The sequence below is a fragment of the Alligator mississippiensis genome, chromosome 1 (assembly GCF_030867095.1).
Source record: "Alligator mississippiensis isolate rAllMis1 chromosome 1, rAllMis1, whole genome shotgun sequence".
Taxonomy (NCBI): Eukaryota; Metazoa; Chordata; order Crocodylia; family Alligatoridae; genus Alligator; species Alligator mississippiensis.
In genome coordinates this window covers 200,375,489-200,398,762 of record NC_081824.1, presented here as the reverse complement: position 1 = coordinate 200,398,762, position 23,274 = coordinate 200,375,489, and the positions used below count along the sequence as shown (strand labels likewise).

The window sequence follows — 23,274 nt, the reverse complement described above, 5'->3', positions numbered from 1 at the left end:
TGAGAAGATCCAGAGGAGAGCCACTCGTATGGTTAGGGGCCTGAAGGTAAGGCCCTTCAAGGAGAGATTGAGGAACCTGAATCTTCTCAGCCTCTGCAAGAGAAGGCTGAGAGGTGATCTTGTGCCATCTACAAATTCATCAGGAGGGGACAGCAAGGGATAAGAGATACTCTGTTTACCCTGGTGCCCCTTGGAGTGACTACAAATAATGGCCATAAACTGACAGAGAGGAAATTCAGGTTAGACATCAGGAAGAACTTCTTTATGGTAAGGATTGCCAGAATCTGGAATGGGCTTTCAAGGGAGGTGGTGCTCTCCCCTACCTTGGGGGTCTTTAAGAGGAAACAGGACAAACACCTCACTAGGGTCATCTGACCCCAGCACTCTTTCCTGCTCGGGACAGGGTGTCAGACTCGATGATCTTCTGAGGTCCTTTCCAACCCTAATATCTATGAATCTATGAGCCAGTAGTGTGCAGGAGCTGCCAAAAAAAGGCTAACAGCATACTGGGCTGCATTGGTATGGTAGGTGTGTTGCCAGTAGGTCATGGGAAGTAGTAATTATTCCCCTCTATTCAGCAGTGGTGAAGCAACATCTGGAATACTGGGTTCAGTTTTGGGGTCCCCACTAGAAAAAGAATGTGGACAAATTGGAGAGAATCCAATGGAGGGCAAAAAAAATGGTGAGAGGGCTGGGGGACATGACTTATGAGGAAAGACTGGAGGAACTGGTCTTATTTAGTCTAGAGAAGAGGAGACTGAGAGGAGACATAATAGTATCTAACTACCTGAAGCAGGGTTTGAAAGAGAATGAAGCTAGGCTATTCTCGGTGGTGGTAGATGACAGAACAAGGAGCAATGTCTCAAGTTGCAGCAAGGGAAGTTTAGGTTAGATATTAGGAAGAATTTTCTCACTAGGAGGGTCATAAAACACTGGAACAGGTTACCCAGAGAGGTGATGGAAACTCCATCCTTGAGGGTTTTCAAGACCCAGCTAGACAAAGCTTTGGCTGGGATTATCTGGGTGGGGCTGTTCCTGTTTTGAGCAGGGGGTTGGACTAGATGACCTCCTGAGGTTCCTTCCAACCTTAATTTTCTATGATTCAATGAAATCCCTGGAACAAATTTGAGCTGCTGCTATTTGAGCTGCTACAAGTGCACATTCCTGCATGTGTGGACACATCCATTCGGGTGGGTCTACATGTGTAATTAATATGCATGAATAAATGCCAGAGCTTATTGTTCTGGAGTTTTTTGCTCCTGAGTATTCTGTCTGAACATGCACCTGGGAGAAAAAAAATTCATAGCATATCGCTCCAGAGTTTATTTGTCTTGCATGCAAAGCCCTGTTGGAGCTGCCCGGCTGGCAGGGGACCTGGGGGGTCAGCCTGTGAGCTCAGGGCTGATCCAACTGAGCTTCACATAATGCAGAGGGGCTCAGTGAGGCATGAGGGTGCTTCAGCATGGGGGCTGCCTGCCAGCTAGCCCTATTTGGAAGTACCCTATGCCCCAGGCAGCCAGGGCAGCATCTATACATGTGCTGTTGTGCATGAAAAAACTCAGCAGCAGAGCAGTACTTGTAAATAAACAAAATAACTACAAGTACTACCCTGCTTCAGAGATTATTACTTTTACTTAATAGGGGAGCACATGTAGACACCAAGACATTTACTGAACAGTTAATTGGTCAACTGCACAGTAAACATCTCATGTAGATGCACCCATTATCTTCTTCTGTGAAACAGCAAGTGAGGGAAGATAAAGACCCATGTTGTGATAATGTGATTCATACAAGCAGCACCAGTGATCATGGAGAGCTGTACTACATCAGACAGTAATTCTATCCTAGACAGACTACCAACTGAAAAGGAAATTAAGACAGGGACTTTTGTGTTAGAAGCAACATAGAACCCACAGAGGAAATTGGAAGCATGGAGCAAAATTTCAGGTTTTTATTCTGTCTGTAATCATCTGCAATTTCTATGCCTCCATTTAAAAATAAAATGACATTATTTCCACTATGAAGATATTGCCATTACAACTAAACATGTGTGCTGGTACTCAAATATACCCATGCAAGCAAAATCAGTAGCTACAACTGGAATGCCAACATCCTCCTGTGCATTCATGTAATTGAGGTATGTACTTTTAAGTGCAATTCTCAGATATTGTGGAGTTTTTTAATCACAAGGGAAGGATTTGGCTAGCATCTCATTAGACCATCTTTAATTCCACAGCCTTCTATTTACAGCTAGATTGACTGTGCATGACTTTTGCCACTAGGGAAGATGAGGGCTTGAACTAACACCTGTAAAGCTGTAGCAGGTTTCCCTAATTGCACCACCACCATACCAAGATTGTTAAAAGTAACACAGCCACAATCCCCAAAAGCTTGGAATTGCCAAAGCTAAAGCTGAAGTGACAGCCTGTATTTCTGTTACACATATGTAGAAGTTTTCTATTTTTGCTTAAAGGTGTAATATAGTAATAGAGATGGTTTAATTATTCAGTGTAAATAAATCAGCCAAAGAATTAAGTCCTATTTCCTCTATGTAAATTCTTTGTTAATGAAGCCTAACTTTGCTTAAAGCATTTCTTGCTTTTCTCTTCAAAGAATAGTTAATGCAAACAAATCTTGGCATATTCTTTTTTTAGAAACCATTCACTTCAATTATTTGTAGTTAATTATTCAGGTATGTCAGCCACCTAAATCATGTGCAACTCTTTCCGTTTTCTGATTGAATATGCAAAAATTCTAAAACAGAAGAGTACCAAAATAGCTAAGACAGTACTTCTGTAATTAATTTTCAGATAAATTATTATGACAAGATATGTTAAACTTTTGCTATTCATGAACATTTTCATATATCAACTGATAGTTCTCTGAATAGTCACAATCAGCAAATAATACAAAGAACACTGTATTTACTCTCATAACTATTTTTAAATAATTGTTGGTGTTATCTGACAAACTTTATTATACCAGTATATTATAAGTCACTACTACTTAAATTTAAAAGAACTATAAAATTAAAACTAAAAAAATAGACATGTTATGAAAAAGGGCTGAGTTAAATACTGCTACTGGGTCCTTAACTTTAGCATGTACTGATTTTGCAGTTTAAATATTGTAGCAGTAATATTTCATGAACACATTCATTTGAGTTCCATTAATTAAGTAATCAATCAGTAGAAAGATGAATTGGACTGAGAAAACAGATCAGGCATGGTTTTGAAGTCAGAAAGGATAGGATGAAGAAAACATTTCAAAAATTAGAATCTGGATGGCAATTATGGAGAACAGCATAATTATTTTTAAGGCTTGTTTAGTGAGCAAGTCTACACTAGATGCTTTGCTGCAGAGCTAATGAACTCCGCAGTAAACTGCCACTGTCTACACATGTGGCGCTATTAGGCCACAATTAACTAATTAACTCTACTGTAGGATAGTACTGCCAACAAAAGTATTATCCTTCAGCAGAGTAGTTACCATATTTCATGGTGTATAAGTTGACCCCAAATATATATGGTGTATAAGTCAATCTTTGCTTTGATCTTTGTCACAAAAAAAAAAAAAGGATCGGGCCCTCATGTGCTGGTGGGCTCCAGGGAAGTTGGATTAGGCCCCTAGGATCTCAGGCAGCACCCAGCCTGCCAGCAATTCCCCAGCTGGGCCCCGGGGGGTGCCACCACCGCAAAGGAAAGGACCAGAGCCCCTGCAGCTCAGGGGCTGCCCCCCAGCACGTCACCCCCTGGCCCTGAGCAGGCTCTGCTAAAACCAGGATCAGGCCCCTCACTGCTTCTGCTTTCAGCAGGCTCCTGTGGTTGGCAGGATGCCTGGGGCCACCCAGGAAGGGGCTGCCTCAGCATGGGCTATTGGGTAAGGGTGGGAGGGAGGCTGGCCCTGCCCAACACCTAGCCCTACCCAACATCCCTAACTTTCCCCCTGCACTGCCCATGGGATGAGGCAGCCCCTTCCTGGGCAGTGCCAGGTGTCCTGCTAGCCACAGGAGCCTGCTGAAAGCAGGAGCGGCAAAGGGCCTGATCCTGCTTTCAGTGGAGCCTGCCCATCCCCACTCCCCTCCAGCTGGGGGGAGGTGAGCTGCCAGTGGGCCAGGCAGCCTCTAAGCTGTGGGGCAAGGGGGAGATGGGGGATGGTCCTCCTCTCCCCGGCAGCGGTGCTCTCCAAGCCCAGCTGGGTGGGCTGCTAGCTGGCTAGGTGCTGCCTAAGCTCCCAGGGGTCCAATCCAACTTCCCCGGAGCCCAGATACGAACTTCCTGCTGGCTAGCCCCACACTGTAGCACCCTTATACCATAGCCAGCCCCTCCAAAGGATGTTAAGCCACATTGCAGTAGCTCTGAGCTGGCAGGCTGACCCCCAGAGCTCCCTGCCAGCCACCCCGGCACAATGTGCTATGATCCCAAGTGAACATGCAAATGCACCCAGGGGCAATACACTCTGGCATAAACTGTGCTTGAGTTTATTGCTGTGTGCTAACTGCCTATGTAGATGCACCCAGTAAGTAAGAATGAGCACCACTTTAGGTGTGTGAGAAGGCACATAAAGGAAGGCCAGTACAATTCTTCTCTTTTTTTAAAACTCCCCATTCCTTTTCTAGTTCATGGTTCATTTTTTATATCTAATGTCACTGAATAATCAACTGGATAAACAGATACTCAAGTCTCAAACTCCTATTCCACACTTTAGAAGAGACAAGCAATTTTCCATAGGACCCTGATGCAGGGGACAAATCAGAAGCAGATTTTACATCTGAGAAACTGCTAGGACCTTAGCATAGGACCTTATAAATCTAACTGGAATATCCAACTATTAGAAATCTTTGTGGTATTTGCTTCCCACATGAGTCCATATCTGTAAAGGACAAAACTATTTTCTTCTATGGATTTTAAGAGGATAAAAAAATCCTGGAAAAAGTCAGTTTTGATCATCTCTTTTTTTCAACACATGCCAAATAGTAATATATACTGTGTTCATATTATTTTTGTTTGTAGTAGGGTTGGAGCAGTGTTGTAATTGTGATGATCCAGGAAATATTCAAGAAGAAAACATATGTAGCATATACAGTTGGTCCAAATGAAAATATTACTAAAAATGTTGTTTCTCTTATTTTCTTTGATAGTGCTGATATTATTCTCAGTAATCTATGGTTAAAGTCACTAGGGCTCCCACAGACATGCAGCAAGGATGCTCCGACGTTCGATGTAAATTCAGCACGTTGGAGCAGATTCAATTAATCGAGTCTACTGGAGTATGGAAATTAATGCATCATGTGTATCAGTGTCCCCGTGCTGAAAAATGGCAGCAGGGTGCTTTAAATTAAAACTTGTTCAAAGAGCTCTAGTTTAAAGCACCCCACTGCTATTTTTCATCATGCGGATGCCGATGATGTGCGGGCACTTTTAATTAGCGCAGCTTGCCAATTAAAGTGCCCCACCTGCCAGAGCATGTCTATAAACACCCTAGGTGCTTACATTTATCTCATATCCATCAAAAGCTATGGACTAATTCAGTGGGGGCCAACATTTCTGGTAGCCATGCCACAAACTAGCCTTGCACCCTCCCTAAGTGCCACTCTGATCCCTTTCCCCTGCCTGATCTGCCACTTTGTTTTCTGCCATATTTGCCATTGTGCTGCCTCTCTCCTCCCCAATCTGCCGCATGCCACCCACAGAAGATGCCCATGCCACTTGTGGCACCTGTGCCACAGGTTGCCCCCTACCCCTGGACTATCTAATTCAATCTCCGGTAGCTCTTAATGGAATGGTGTCTGTTTGGACACAATAAACCTAATATACCCCATATGTTATATTCTTTACACCAGTGGTGTTACACCATGGATGAATGTGCCCACTTAACTTTCTTATACATTCATTTTAAATTTGGATTATACTCCTATTATAAGAAAGTTAAGTGGTCACATTCATCAATAATTCTTAATTCTCCCATCACTAAAACTGATCCTGTGGGGTCCCATAGACTGGCAATCACCTGCCAGGTTGTGGCCTCAAACCTGGGGCTTTGGCCTGCCACTCCTGAGCTGGCCATTCAGGCTGGGCAAGGCAGGCTGTAAACCTCCATCAGGGCCTAGCCATCTGCACACTCCCTGCCACTGGAGTGGCCAGTCAGGGTCAGCTGACCCTTCACTTCCCTCCATATCAACCTCTGCACAGGAACAAGAAGGGTCTGGACAACAGGGCTCAATTTGAACCTGTCCCAGCCACCTGCGGAGGGCTTGGGATTGATTGAGAGTGTGGTCAGGGGGTAGAAAGGTAAGAAAGGTTTATTGACTTAACAAAAACACATTATCTGTCTTAGTATACTACACGTAGTATGACAGACAATAATGACAGACAGTAATAATTCACGTCGGCAACTTATCAGCAGTCCCCTCTGTTGCCTGATGTATGACAAGTTTCTCTTTCCATAAAGCTCAGCGAAGTCAGGCATCCCCGATCAGCACTGTCCGAGGGGTACCGGGAAGGGCCCTGATATTCAGTCCTTGGGCTCCTCGAGATCCATGGGCCCACCAATCCAGGTCAACAGCTAATTAGTAGTTCCTTTCACAGAGCTGTATCTTCCTTCTAAATGATTTCTGGATGTGCCAGGCAATTTATAACTTCTGAGCTATGCTGATATCTTACAGCCATTCAGATTCTTTTTACTTCGACTGTCCTTAGACTGACCAATAGCAGTACAAGCCTTGCGTTCTTCTGATAAAGTTAATTTTAATTATGCCACAGGGCCTACCATCACTACTACAAGGCTTTGCTAAATTTACTAGGCCTCATACTACATACAATGCCTTACTACATTTTAGACTTTAATAAGCTCTTAGCAACAACATATAGCTTAATATCTGAACAAATGACAGAAAAATACTTGATCTAATCTTCACAGAGCCTTCAGCAAGCACTTTTATCACACAGGCATAATTTCAGCTGTCACAGAACCCAGATGGCCTTGCTTTTCCTTCTGGCTTGTGCCTCTGCCTGCACTCCGTTTGATCTCCAGACTTGGCTTGCCCTCTGACTCTGCACTGTCCAATCCTTTGGTTTCCTTATTTGGCTTGTGCCTAGACCAGTGGTTCTCAACCTTACACTCAAAGCAGCCCTTGTTTGACTCAAGGCACCCATCCATAACTTTTGTGAATTGAGTAGCACCCCATTTTAAAAACTATAAAAACAATTTACCTCCTTGCACTTACCTCCTTGCCGTGGGGATGAGGGAGAGGCCAGGCATAAAACTCCTAAACTTGCCCTTATCTGTTCATTTCCTCACACCTGGAGCCTGAGCCTAACCTTATCTTGTTTGTCTCCTCACACTTCCTGCAACACCCTTCAAAAGATCCTGCAAAACCCCAGGGTACCCCAGCACCCTGGTTGAGAATCACGGCTCTAGACCCTACTCTGTTGTTTGATCTCCTGGCTTCCCAACTTGGCTTGCCCTCTGAGTCTGTGCTGTGCTTGGTCCTCTGGCTTCCTAACTTGGTTTGTTCTCAGATCCAGTTTTCAGATTGACCTGGCTTCTGATCCAGCTTGTTCCTGGGGTCTGCTCACACCTCCTGACTCCAGTCATCCCCTCAAATCCTAAGTGACACCCAGACATGGCTACCCAAGACCTGGCAGGACACTGCCCCTGTAGCCCTTTCCATTGGTCCCAAGAGAGTTTGAGGAGCGGAGGGGATGAGACAGGTTGTAAAGTGCCCTTCTGGGAGGGTGGGGGCAGCTGGCATAGGGGCTGCCTGGGACAAGGGAGGGCAGCAGCAGTGGCAATCCTTTGAGGAACTGCTGCAGGCACTGCTGGGGTAGCTGGGGCAGGCACAAAATGCCAGACAGGACAGGAGAGCACTTATGTGCTCACCCAGGGGTCGGGTGGCACAACAACCTGAATGGGATCTTGCAGCATCCTGGTTAGGAATCACTGCTCTAGATGATCTTAATTTAACCCTGCATTGAAACAGAATTTGTGGCCTACCTAATGAAAAGCCTCAGCTCAATGGGAGTCAAGTAGCCCATATGTTTACACTGTCAGATAGTTGACATTTCTCTTACCATATTATCACCTTACAACAATGTCTGCAATATATCAATAAATACCTGGACATTTCCCTTGGTGCAAATAACCAAGTATTAATTTACTTAATGAATAATGTGTCTGTTTTATTGTTAAAAGTGTGGAATACAGTAATAGGTTTTCAGACTTTGCTAACACCTTTAGACCAGGGGTGTCAAACTCCTATGGGCCAGATGAGTGGCTTGGGGCCGGTCCTCAGGCCAAATCAGGCCCACACACACCCTCCTCCTTCCCTTCCCTTCCCTTAGGAGACCTCATCCAGAGGCTGCTCCAGTGGGCCTGGGACTACACTGCATGTAGCATGGATCCTGGAGGCTGGAATGGACACTGTGTGCAGTGCAATCCAGCAACAGTGGTAGACGTGCTGAACACGTTGGCCACCTGGCTGCTCTGGGAGTGCACCACATGCAGCACCTGCTCCAGCCAGTCTGGGATCTGTGCTGCTCACAGTGCACTGCATGCAGTGTGGCTGCTGCTCTGGACAGACAGCATTGCACACAGTGCCTGTTCCAGCTTCCAGGATCCATGTAGGATCTGAGCATAGTCTCAGACCTGCTGGAACAAGCCATTGGATCAGGTATGCTGGGGAAGAGGAAGAGGGAGGGTGTCCGTGGGCCCAGTCTGGTCTGTGGACTGGTTCTGCACCACAGGTGCATATTGTGCCCTGCGTGGATCTGATTAGACCCAGGAGAACATCAGGGGCCAGATGATGGGGCCCCATGAGCTAGATTTAGCTCATGAGCTGTATGTTTGACACCCCTGCTTTAAATAACTAAATCTACACTTATCATTGTATCATCAATATTCACAGTAGCCTAGTATTTCCTACATCATATATAAAGTGATTCAGAAAATGACATAATGGACCCATTTTATTTAAAGAAAGAACAGGGTAATTTTGCATAAATCGCTTTGAATTTTTAATAAAAATTTTTACTGTCTTTTTCCCTTCTCTGTGACAAATGTTCACTTATTTGTTTCACCAGCTTCATACCCTCAAAATATTCTGTGGGTGATGAAAATCTTAAATTTTGTTAAAGTATTAATCTAATAAATATCACATTTAGTCTGTTTTTCATGGCATTTTACAAAGAGGCAGTATAAATCAAAAACACGTTCCCAAAGTATATACTCAGTACATTAACAGTATATTTAAACTCCGAAACAATATTTTATTCTTTCTTGGTTTTCATTCTATACAAGGAGCTTGCCAGTCTGATAGCTTGTTTTAAATATACAGATTTCCACAATTCTTGCTGTTGCTGTAGTTTAATAGAGGTCTCTCTTATTTTTCTATTAAAATGCAAAAATGATATGATTATATAATATAATTCATAACACATTCAAAATTCAAATAATGAAACAGAAAATTACATTGAATCAAAATATTTAACACAGGCAACAAAAAAGAACAGATCCGATTGAACAGTATCAGGTTGAAGATCCAGGTACAACGCTATAACAACAGTAAAGCTATACAACCAATTTACCACAAAGTAAGTTAGGGTGTAAACTTATGTCACATCAGAGTTCCATTAACTCCTATGCTCTTATTCTGTAGTAAATGCAAAGTAGCTTTTACCACTTCCACTGAAGGAAACCTGCCTCACCCTTACCAGGATGTAGGTATGCACAGAGATAATTGCCACAGAGTTGATAACATGCTTTAAGTTCACCCTAGTTTACTTCATGATAACTGGTGTAGTCATACCCTAATAGGTTATACTTAATTTCCTATGAACAAAGATGCTGTACTGGATCAGACGTGGGTTCATCTAGCTCATGATTTGTTAAGAACAAATCACACAAACCAACTTGATCTACTCCTCTGACAATGTAACTAGTTGAATAGATGAAAGGAATGAAATGGATATAGCATATTTGGACTTTAGTACACCTTTTGATAAAGTTGTACATGAACTTCACATTAGCAAATTGGAGAAATGTGGAATATATTAAATTACTAGAATGTGGATAGTTAATTGTCTTAATAACCGTGATAAAAAGGTAATTATAAATGGATTAATGTCACAATAGGAAGAGTTTTCAAGTGGTATTCCATAGTTTCCTCAGCAAATTTGAAGATGACATGAAACTGAAAAGGATTACAAACACACAGGAGTAGAATTCAAAAACTTAATTGGAGAGACAACAAGATGAAGTTCAGTGCAGACAAATGGCAGGTGCTACTTCTAGGGAAGAATAGTAATGCTGAAGTACTAATATAGAATGTGAGATAACTGGCTGAGTGGAAACATTGCTGAGAAAGATATTGAGGTTTTGGTGGATCGCAGACCTAATATGAGTCAGCGACATGATGCAGTAGCAAAAAAAGCAAAAGCAATTTTGGGCAGTTTTCAGGTATCTGAAAGACTGTCATAAAGAAGAGGGTGAATGACATGAAGCAATGGCTTCAAATTGCAAGGAAGTAGATTTAGATTAGTTATCAGGGGAAAAAAAACTTCCTTGCTGTTAGAACAGTGAGGCAGTGAAATAGACTGCCCAGGGACATTGTGGAATCTCCTCCACTGGCGGTTTTCAAGAAGAGATTGGATAAGCATTGGTCAGGGAAGATGTAGGAGGAGGATTCCTGCATTTCTGCATGGGGTTCAACCAGATGACCCTTGAGGTCCCTTCTGACCTTATGGTTCTGTGATTCATTATCCTTTACCTCACAGTGGCAAAGAGCGTGGATGCTAAGAGGAAGAGCATGTATAAGGACCTATCCAGACTGATCAATCTCCTGCCCAGCTTCCTTTCAAGCTTCCAACAGTTCTTCCTCTCTCTTGGATTCTAGTCATCCTCTCCTGCATTCCCTCACTCTTTGAGAAAATAGTTCACTCTTGAAGTGAGTTATAGAAAGCACTATTTCACTAGCTGGGTTAGCATGTTAGAACTCAATTGTTGAAGTAAAATGGGAAGCGGTGGGACAAGTTTCACATAGGCTATATGCTGGAATAGCCATGTCATCATTGTAACTACGTTATGTCGGTGCCTTTGCAGGTTTTGGAATGACCACACCAGCAACAGTGGCTGGAAAAGTGTTCCTCATCATTTATGGTCTGTTTGGGTGTGCTGGGACTATCCTTTTCTTCAACCTCTTCCTGGAGCGTATTATCTCTCTTCTGGCTTTTATCATGAAGACTTGTCGTGAGAGACAGCTGCGAAGAAGTGGTCTTCTACCTCCTAACTTCCGAAGGGGTTCAGCAATCTCTAATGTGGGCAGTCTTCCTGGCTGGAAGCCATCTGTTTATCATGTGATGCTGATTCTGGGAATTTTTGCTATCACACTTTCGTGCTGTGCCTCAGCTATGTACACTGCAGTGGAAGGATGGAACTACATTGACTCCTTATACTATTGTTTTGTTACCTTCAGCACCATTGGCTTTGGAGACTTGGTAAGCAGTCAAAATGCTGTGTACCAAAATCAGGGATTATATAGATTTGGAAACTTTATGTTTATATTAATGGGGGTATGTTGCATATACTCTCTTTTTAATGTCATATCAATTGTAATCAAGCAAGTTTTAAATTGGGTGTTGAAAAAGTTTGGATGCAGATGTTGCTCAAAGTGCCATAAATCAAGTGCCCGCCTTGGACGACGCAACGCCATTACCCCTGGAGCACGCTTACGCCGGCATAACCTCTCTATGGAAACTGACGGACAGTACGACAGTGACACAGAGGGGAGGAGGCTTTCTGGTGAAATGATCTCGATGAGGGAGCTCACAGCTTCAAACAAAGTCTCCTTGGCCATTTTGCAAAAGCAGTTGTCAGAGACGGCTAACGGCTATCCTCGAAATGTCTGTATCAACACCAGACAAAATGGCTTCTCTGCAGGAGTGGGCGCTCTCGCCATCATGAACAATAGATTGGCAGAAACAAGTGATTCTAGGTAGAGCTTTTGAAATTCTCATCTGTGAGAAAATGACACTTTCTTATTCTTTATTTAATAAAAATAAAAAGGTGATTGGGCTACAGTTATTTAAGGCAATTTTATCAAAGTCCTGAGTTTAGAGATAGACCTGCCGTTTGTTTGGAGTTTGTTTGTTTTTTAAGTTGTCTCTGGGGTGCAATGCTATCTATACCCTACTATTTTATTCTTCACGTGGCTGATGTGGAGAATGACATCCTATAGCACTTGACAGATTTGGAAGAGTGATCTGCCTCATTAAGACAGTGTCCCTATCAAGGGGCTTTCCTTCATTGTAAAAAATAGCCAGAAGCAAAACTCTAGCTATGTCACCAAACTGTGGGATAGTTCAGATCTAGACTCAAACTTCACAGGGATGGGACAAACTAACATCCCATCATTGAATAACCCTGTGCCCACACTTTGCTGAAGTTTGGGTCTAGACCTGAACTTTGTACCTTGTATTCCCCAATAATTCATTATAAACCTGTCCTATACAGAGCACACAAGTGTGTGACAGCAGATAGACCGGGTTTGTACCATGCTCCTATTGAAGTCAAAGAAAGGAATCCTATTGATTTTAGTGGTGTAGGGCCAAACCCAATAAATTCACACAGCTATGAATGAATTTTTCAGCACATTTTTCATATTCTTGTCTGGAGCACTACCCAATAACTGACTTTAAGAAGTTGCATCACAAGCTGTTACAACTACTAGGCTGTATATGTATTACTATTCCTAGCTGTTCAGAGCAACTGAACAGCCAAGAGGCACATGCATCACTTCACCTTCATTGCTGACCTCATTTCATATAAAAGCAGCCAATAGTTCCTTCAAATGTTTCCATCTTCTAGAACATACATAGTCATCATAGCTATCATTTATTTTATTACCAGTGGTACAATTTGCTGCTTTCATATGAAAATGAATTATTACATTAGAATAGGCTTCCTCCCACCCCAAATTTTACATCTGTTCATGCTACAAGTATACATTTCTTACTTTAGAATATTTTTGAATGTAGTTTCATGGAGCGATACCTATATTTCCTTTGCAGTTCTTTGTGGTTCTGTAACATTAAATTTGCTTTGAAAAATCTCAAAGATAAGCTTAGGTGAAATAGTAGCTTTTTACTGGAGACCATCTGGAAGCTAACTTGCTCTAAAATTTTGCATGTAAATTATAGATTGGCCTAGGTCTGCTGTAACCGTTATCTTGTATGCAGCTAGTCTTAATCTAAAAAGCCCATAAACCCTAGGGAACCTTCTGATAAACCTGGTCTGAATTTCTTATTTGTACTGAAAAAACTGAACTAAGAGGGGTTTTGTGCAGTTTCTTTGAGAAACATTTCAAAGCACTAGTTTATATATATGTATTCTCTTTTCTATGGGTCTAAAGCTAAAGGCTTCCAGGGATTTCAGTGAGCTGTGGATTAGGCTGTATTGCTCTAGCACACAAATGAGTATTTAAGTGCTTAGCAAATAGCAAGCTAAGAAGCCACCATTTGAAAAACAACACAGATCAATATTACTTATTGGAAACCACTCAGGTACATATTAAGTAGGATTACAGTTAAAGCATTGATTGGTGAATAAGCAGGGAAAAAAAAGATGGAAACAGGTTTACGCTAAGATACTGGGAATTGTTGAAAATATGTTCATGAAATGTAGCACAGACTTTTTTTTTTTCATTTTGCATGGTTTTTGGTCCTTATTTTGATTTCTTTTGAGGTCTACAAAATGTTTTGAAATCTAGTTAGGAAAATCCACTTCTAACTTGAAATGTTGAGGTTTTTGCACTTGAAATGTCTAGCCAATGTATAACAGCAACCATATTTGTCAACGTTTCTGAAGAGAGAAGAGAAGATACGATAGACCTATACGCTGAAATGTCATTTGTCTATATAAAACATGTTATAAGCACGTGGATCTGTTGGGATTGAACCCAGGGTTGTAAGCATTCTGACTGTGAGTCTGAAAGGGCCGTGGGGGGTCTGTACAAGTTCTGATCCTGCCAGTTGGGGAGAAATTGTCCATGAGAAGAAAGCAAATTTGAGACTGAGTGGGGTTAGATGAATGAAACAGCTGATAAATCAGCCAGATTAGCATCAGAAACACTTCCCCATCTCTCTTCAGTGCACCCAAAACATTAATGAGTTTTATCACCATGAATACTCTCACTACCAGTGGAATAAAATAAAAACATATGTATTTCTTAGCATTAATATAGCCCAAATGCCTGCAGAAGCATGCCCTAAGTTAGCTTCTTATAGCAAAAGTACATGAGAAGTAAGAATGGATTACAAAGTTACTTTTACATGAGCAAATTAAATATAAAAGTGAACTGTACACCTGGTTTGAAAGATCAACTCTACATAATTCAAGTGATAAGAGAAACCAATTGAAGTTCTGACTTTGATGTTTGGCCAGATTAGCTAAAATTCTGGAGGACCACAACAGCTCATATATCCAAACACAATCATCCTTCAACCTTTCCTGGGGTTATCTTCTTGTGGAAAAGGATACTGGCTACTGTCTTCACTCCCTCTGGTATATTTGGTAAATGGATTGCCTTCAGTAAATGGACTGCCATCTTCTGACATTGCAGGAGAAGAACCACTGACTTGTTTAGAGAGGAAGGAGGGAAATAACTGGTCTTTTCCTCACATAAACCAGCACTGAGAACCAAATACTATTTTCTGACTGACTGAGTACATCTACATGTGCAATTAGTGCATGTAAATAAACTCCAGAGCTTGTTGCTCCAGAGTTTATTGCTCCTGGGTGCACCATTTGAACATGCACATGGCAGCAAATAACTACAGAGCAATTAGCTCCGGAGTTTTTTCATTCAAAACACATGGAGCCTGTTCAGAGCAGCCGCAGCTGGCAGGGGGCCACATGGTCAGCCTGCCAACCCAGAGCTGCTCCAACCAGGCTAAGTGTGGTGTGGAGGGGCTGGCTGGGGCACAAGGGTGCTTCAGTGTAGGGCTAGTCAGCAGGCAGCCCTGGCACTGAAGCACCCTTGTGCCCCAGCCAGTCAGTCAGCATCTACATGTGCACTGCTGTGCATGAAAACACTCTGCAGCCCTAAAAGGGGCTTTATTAAAACTTTATTGGAACTTTATTAGTTTCATGCCCTCTAATAGGGGCGCACATATAGATGCCGAGATGTTTACTGCACAGTTAATTAGTCAACTGCAAAATAAATGTCTTGTGTAGATGCATCCACTCAGCCAAGTGTGGGGTCATGTATACCACTAGTGTATTAGTATCCAAGGGGAATGAGTAGAGGCTTTACTCTTCTATTTCTGTTAAATTAAGACATGCATGTTGTGACACAAGTGGCTTACACCTGGTCCATGCAACAAGTGCATCTGCCCAGAGCTCCTTTTATAGTAAAAAATTGAATTACTGATTGAGTGCTTTTCCTCACACGAATAATCCTGCTGAGCTCAGTCATTTATTAAAGTGTTTTCAAGTTTAGGCCACAGTGTGCCTATCTCTAGCAGTAATCACAGTCTCATAAGCAACATCTATTCATGGAACAGAAGGTACATACATACATCTGGAGGAGATTAGAACGGCATACCCCATTTCAAAAGACTTTAAAAGGAGGTACAGAACTTCCATTACAAAACATTTGCATCCATCTGAAATATACATGAATTCGGCTAGTTTCTTAGCAGCTAACACAACAACTAATTGTCAGCTATTTGCAGCTCTCAATATTAGCAGAGTGGATCAGCAAAGACCATGATCAGTAAGCACTAAATTGCTTCACCTTGGATTATGTGATATTGCATTATTTACCTCCTGGTATTTTGGCTTTTAACAAATAGATGTCCTGTCTGACCCAGTATAATGTGGCATGAGATAACATAACCTTGGCTCCCCTTAGACCAGAGCTTTCCAAACTTTTCATGTTGGTGACACACTTTAGACATGCATCATTTCGCGACACAGTAATTCAGTTCCGGGGGAGGGGCCAAGGGAAGCAGACGCAAGTAAGGGAGCTCCGCGGTGCCCTTCCGCAAAATTTTCTGCATTTTGTGCGACACACCTACACACTGCTGCCGACACACTTATGTGTCGCGGCACACAGTTTGGAAAGCTCTGCCTTAGACCAAGCCAGGCAGAAAATAAAAGCAGCTGAAGCCCATTCTAAAAGCCATTCAAAATAATTTTAGTTGTAGCTGGGCATTATTTGACCAAGAGCATTCATTATACATTCTCTGTTCATAGGCACAGTCACCACTCATAGGGTTTGACTGGTTCTTGCATAGCTCAAAAGCTAAATATTGCAAGTAATTTTTTTCCAGTGGTAGTGGAATTGCTTCTGTAACAGCCATGTGGTTTACAGAACCTATATGGTGTGGAATAACTATGCTCACTTTGTTCTCAGCAATATTATTGTTCTGTAAGATTTTTTTTTCTTGGACATTTTATATGAAGTTATTGGGCATACATCTCCTCTAATTCATCTGTGTTTTCTACAGGTGAAAGTGAGAGTATAATTGGGCCTATTGCCTCTAAATTCTTGCTCAACTCATTACTGAAAGAAGAGCCTAGAGGAAAATTGTGTGTTTGTTGTCAAAAACACTGAAAGCCCTGCAGTCAAGACATGTATTATATACTTAATGTAAGTCTGAGCATTTGCTTTGAGTGAATTTGCAGTCAATATATTCCTGCATACAACCTGCCTGGAAATGGAGAGAAAGTTCTCACATCCGTTTGCTTTTTAGCTTCTTAATTAGAATATTTTTCAGGAAATGATTGGCCTTCTATGGAATATTCACAAACTACATATACCTACAACTTGCATTCTGTGGGTTCCAAATGTGTAGTAAATCATATGGCACTACTTCTCTTCCCTAACTGAATGATTAATGTAACTAACCAACACTACACAAACTGTGAGTGTTATAATAGAATATACAGTTCATGCTGTGTTACATAATTCATCTAATTAGAGTATAGAAGCGATACCAAAAGAGTTTCTCAAGTAATCCATAGTGAATTACAAACTGCAAATTGTGCAATAATATGCAATTATGTTTATACTCACAACATTTTAAATTAAATTTTGCTTCTTTGAGTAGTCTTGCTAAGAAGACAGCAACGGTTCAAAGTTTATGGAAACGTTCGAACAAGAATAGGTAGAGCGACCACACGTCCCGATTTGGCTGGGCCACTCCCAGATTCTGACAATCCCGGGTAGTTGGTCAAAAGTCCTGAGCTGGAGTCCAGCAGGGAGGTGGAGCAGCATGGTGCACCCGTCAGGTGTCCGGGCAGGCACCGCTGGTGCTGTACGGGAGCAAGACAGGCAGACTGGAGCAGGCACCACCCCACATGCATGTGACACATACTAGCTCCTGCACAGCACCAGTGAATCCTGCCTGACACACCATGCCACTCCGCCTCCCCACCAAACTCCAGCCCAGGACTTTTGACCAAGCATCCAGGACCAGGCAACAGAATCTAGAAGTGTCCTGGCCAAACTGGGACATACAGTCACCTGTGAATAGGTCACTTGAAGGAACAGTTACATACTAACAATAATCAGTGGGGTTTTTTATGCATCATAAATACATTGTATGGGACCTAAACTGAGGAACTTCTACTCCAAATTCCAGACTGTAGTTTTATATTTCAAAATATATATCCTTTTATGCTATATATTTGCATTCTACCCTTTCACTACAAAATACTTTAAAGCCAAGTGAATGAGTGGATTGTTTTTTGCATTAGTATTATACAGCAATATAGTCTAGTTTCAAAGTAACCTCAGAATGCTCAGCTGCATGACGCCAAAACATGACTTTTTTTAGCTGAAGGAGGAGTTAAGACTTGCACTGTATGAACCGCAATCATGTCAAATCATAACAATTATGCCATATTGCTACACTGTCCCAAGCAAAGGGAAGATACAAGATATAAGTATACAGAAGGTATCTAGTATTTTCACAATTTAGCATAAGTAACTAGATGAAGAAGAATGTGAAGGGGATAATTGTATCAAGAAAAGGGTCTTCATCATCTACCTAATTCCACAGGTATTAGTGTCCAAGGGGCCCAAGTATGTACACTTGCATATTTCAAATACTTTTTTTGCTGTCTGTATTGCTGTAACTTCATAATAGAATTGCACCTCAAAAAAGAACACAGCATGTTGCAGCTTGGGGAGCCAACCAGATGTCCTAGGAGATCTTAATTCTTGAATTGTTTTCCTTGTAATAATCATAGAATCATAGAAAATTAGGGTCGGTAGGGACTTCAGGGGATCATCTAGTTCAACCCTCTGCTCAAAGCAGGACCATCTCCAACTAGATCATCCCAGCCAAGGTTCTGTCTACCCTCATGTTAAAAACCTGTAAGGATGGAGATTCACAACTTCTCTGGGTAGCCTGTTCCAGTTCTTCATTACCTTCCTAGTGAGAAAGTTTTTCCTAATACCCCTGCTGCAACTTGAGCCCATTGTTCCTTGTTTTTTCATTTGCCATCATTGAGAACAGTCTAGCTCCATCCTCTTTGTACCTTCATGTAGTTGAAGGTTGCAATTAAACCCCACCTCAATCTTCTCTTCTCCAGACGAAATAAGCTCAGCTCCCTCAGGCTCTCCTCAGAAGTCATGTGCCCCAGCCCCTGAACCATTTTGTTGACCTCTGCTAGACTCTCTCCAATTTGTCCACATCCCTTCTCTAGTGGGGGCCCAAAAGTTGACACCATACACCAGATATAGCCTCACCAGTGCCAAATAGAGGGGAATAATCACTTCCCTCAATCTCTATCATAATAGTATGAGAAAGTATCAAAGCATATGCTCCACTATATGTCATTATAACATTCATGTTGTATGCTGTTTGGAGGAAATTATTTAGAAGGATATGGAACTGTATTTGTGTTACATAAGAGGTGCACAAAATAAGAATTTGATCCTACAAAATCTTACCACTGGGAGCATTACTCTTGTGAGTAGTCCCAAGTCTCCTTCTATTCAGTACAGTCTGGTACTAAGGATTGTAGGACTGGGCCCTAAACCAGTGAAGGATATATAGTGCATCTAAGAAATACAGGTGAAAACTTACACAAGTACTTTCTTCCCCACAACTTGTAAGATGAATTATTAAATCTGAGAGTCCATCAGAATAAGCATTTCCATCACAATATATGCTGTATGACTTGGAGATAATCACTAATATTTCAAACAATATACCAGAACTATTTAAACAGCAAATATTTCATTGACTGCTAGAGTCTCCCAGTTTCTGCATTACAGCATCAAATTTATTCTTTACAAACAGAATATGTTGAGGCATTTTTTGAATACTGTAACATGCATAGATTCAAAGCAATACAGTACTTCCATTTTAGTCTTACTATACATTTTAGTGTTGAAAAGCACAACTTTTGAAATATGTCAGATATGTATCAAGGCAATTCTGATTTAGAGTGCTAACCCTTGAAAAACTTCTCTTCCCTGTAAGGTACTTGTATTTTGTTCAGTAGAATACACTTGCTCGTTTATATACCTAGAGCAATGAAAAGTACTAAAAATATAGTTTATTAAATATATCCCCATTTACAAAGTCTTGAATGATTTAACGATGACATGCTGCAGCTTTACCTTTGTTTATTCTTAAAGGGGCACTGTCAGGTGAAAAACTATTAACTTCAGACCACATCATCCTCCTAACATCAAAAGAACGTTATGAACTTATTGTCTATGTTTCTATTTGCTTCCTTTTTGCATTTTACTTAAGGGGGACAGTGGCAATAGAAGAGCTATTGGTTTCTAGTCAGGCTCATTGTCTAATTTGTGCACATAGACAAGCTATACAGTGTTAGGACTGTGCAGTGATGTAGCAATGTGCCCAGGGACCCAGAGCACAGCGGGCCACCACCACAACCATGCAGCTGCCAGCAGCAGCCATTGTTGTTCACCCCTCCTTCCCGCAAGTCAGCACCCAGTGTAGTTGTCCCAGTCTCCCTGCCCTAGTTATGCCACTGCATCTGTATACCTGCCAAGAATTTTTTCTGAACATATTTAAACTAAAAATAACATCAAAAAAACCTTTTACCCTTAAAATTTTGCACTGAAAATGTGGGGATTGAACAGAATCACAGCATCCCTTTAATGTGCCCATTGAAATTTATTCATATGACTACTAGCAATAGCACTCTCTCCCTGGCGCTAAACCAATGTATGAATGATAAGGAGACATATTTATGGAGATGGTAACCAAACCGCATAATTCTTATTGCCTTGCATAACAGTTTATCTACCTGAAAACACTTATAAAATCATGTGAAGCCCACCCGTAGAGTTTCGAAATTACACATGTGTTTTATAAGTAACATTTCTACAAGAAAGTGAGATTGGGACTGCTCAAATTAATGGTTAATACTGTAAAATTATCTTCAGCTGTTTGAAGCCCATGTTTCAGAAAAACAAAACAACCCAGAATATTTTTGCCCTATGCTGACTGTAAACTCTTACTCATGCAAGTAGTCCTTCTGAAGGCCAGCAGCCTTTTAGAGTTCCCGTGAAACAACTGGCAGAGAGACTAATGGTTTCAGGATCAGAACTAATTTCTCTCATATAGTGACAAATCTGATATTTGGCAGCATGGCTCGGTAGCTTGGGAAGTAGACTAGAGCTCAGGGAACAGTGGTTCCATGCCTAGGTCTGTCATTGCCTGGCTGTTTGACATGCAGTAACAAACTTCTCTATGGCTGTTTCTTTATTTGTAAAATGGGAAAATGGTACTTCCTTTGCAAAGTATTTTGAGATCTTTGGGTGAAAAGCAGTCAGAGGTTTGATAATACTGTTACTAATGATTTCTATGAAGAAATGGGATCCTAGTTCAAGAACTTTTTATCATTTCTATCACCAAGGAACACAGAAGAAATAGCTAAAGGGAAAGAAAGATAAATTGAACTTTGTTTTTCACCTAATACATATATAAAAATAACAAAGCACTGCATATTTCACACTCCATTCCATGATGCTTATTGCTGTTTCTGGACTTTGATTGATTCATATGGCTTTTGGTTCTCTTGGCCTGTCCTCCTGAAGTCTCTTATATTATAAGACTTGCTGTTTGAAATGTTTCTAAGAAACAATAGCTGGTGCTTATTCATTTTAAATTCAATCTCTGATTCAGGAAAGCACTATATCTGTGATTGTTACTAACACTTGCTTGGGTTTTCATTATTTTTTCATGTGATGAAAGCAGATGTTAACGTTATAGGAATAATAAATAACCAAGTCCATTTCTGACTAAGAAGAAAACACATGTTCTACTGTCTCACAACAGAAGGCACAATAATAGATATATTTTCTGGTTATAGCAACAGATTATTTTGGCCAAAACCTCAAGTGCATGATGCAAACAGCATTGCACACACACAAATTTCTAAAGTCCAAACCTACTCCGTGCCAAACCAAGCCAAAATGTTGAGGTGAGGCTCTTGTTTTCTGTGGCACTGAGGCAGCAAGGACTTAAATTTTCTTTGTCTATAAAAAATCAATACATAATTGTGTCAACATGCTTTGGTCTGGGCAAGGATTACTATGGGACTGGGAAGTTTTTGAGTTTCCTTGATCCTGGAGTCATTACAGCTCCCCTGCATAAAACAGAATAACCTCAAGGTTGCTCTAATTTGTAACTAGTAGTCCTGAGCTTACAAGGACTATTTTTGCTACTGAAGATCAACTAGATGGATTGGCACTATGGAAAAGGTTTCCTATTCTGCATTGCCCCCTTTGGAAGCAGGGCAGTGGAGGGGAGCTATTATAGGAACCATTACAGAAGCTGTCTACCATCCCTGGAATCTACCACATCCATTACTTTGCAAGCCAATAGGCTGGAACAGTTCAGCTGCAATACACTTATAAATTAACTTCTTAGTGGACTTTACAATGACCTCTATATTGTATATAGATTCTAATTATTCAGAAAGTGCTTGACTATATATAACAATCATACAGAATTACTTGATTTTCAAGTTTCCTCACATACACTTGAGTGACTACATTTAATGCCTGTCCTATAACAGCCTTGCTCTTTCTATTCAAGGCCTTTCCTGATAAAGGCCTGCCAAGAGCCCAGTGGTAGCTCTCTCAATATTTTTGCAAAAATCATGAAATGGTGACAACTCCATATACATTTTCTGGTTAATACCAGCCAGGTGCTCTGTTAACATCAAGAGAGAGTGCAGCTCAAGAGGTTGAAGATGGAGTTTTTGGAGCAAGAACTCAAGGATCAGATCCCATTCGGTCAATGCCCAGGAGGAGGCCAATGCTGCCATGGAATTGACACAGTGTGAGAAGGAATAGTTTGTACAGTTCTCACACTGAAAGTGAGTTTACCGCTATAATGGTGTGTGTCTCAGAGAAAGAGAGAAGAATGTATATTACTGCATGCTTTACTATGAGAAGCTGTTTTACAGGTGTATGTAAGCATTATGATTAACTGAACATCACCATGTGAGAGAAGGCTTTCAAACAATCACAATTCAGATTAAAAAAAAAAAGAGTAGTTACCCTCGCAGAAACGACACTGACATATTTATTGGCATCATGTATTTAATTCTCTCTCTCCCTTCCCACACAGGCTATCTCCTCTCTAAAAGCCTTTCACTTGCACTTTGTCCCTGATGGCTTGTCCAACATCTCTCCCAACTATACAGTTGGTTCAATAAAAAAAATTCCAAAAAAAACCACTTGCCTCTTTCACTTATTAGCCATATTCTCAAATAGCTGTTCACCATGTAATTCAGCATGTAAAAAAAGCCATTCTCAGCCCTATAAACCCTTCTCATGCTTCTCTGAGGCAATTTGCTTGGGTCTTCGATACTGGAAAGAATGTTATCATCGTAAGCCCTCCCCTGAACAACGTTTTTCTCCAAAGCATATAACTGGAAAGCTTACAAAGGATGTAGAAGTCTCTTGTAACAAGTAGAGCATTACTATATATCTTTAAATTGCAGTTCATGCATACCTAAGTGAAATCAGGAAAAACAGCAAGTATCAAAAGAATATAACTGCCTGGAGGGCTGGTGCTGAAGATATTAAGCTTCTTTTTCAGAATCTGGACCCTGGTTTTTGCTAAACCAAACTTTGCGTAGCTTGAAAAAGTGAATGAATTTGCTCTTCCATGAAGCTGCCAACTGAAGTGTGATGGTTTGATTTTATATATTCTTAAAGAAATCAGTATGACCTTCAGGTCACATGATTAAGTAAATGTAGCTAATGGGTTATAG

At 41.2% G+C, this 23,274-nt stretch overlaps 1 protein-coding gene across 1 annotated transcript in view; it reads left to right on the top strand.

Annotated features, from left to right (window-relative positions):
- The window catches only part of KCNK12 (potassium two pore domain channel subfamily K member 12), a 53,159-nt gene extending 39,230 nt beyond the window's left edge, over nt 1–13,929 (top strand). Inside the window, exon 2 of the mRNA XM_006273922.3 lies at nt 11,098–13,929. Within this exon, the coding sequence (XP_006273984.1) occupies nt 11,098–11,993 (896 nt within the window). The 3' untranslated portion in view covers nt 11,994–13,929. The remainder of the gene's footprint in view (nt 1–11,097) is intronic.
- The last annotated feature ends 9,345 nt before the right edge of the window (nt 13,930–23,274 follow it).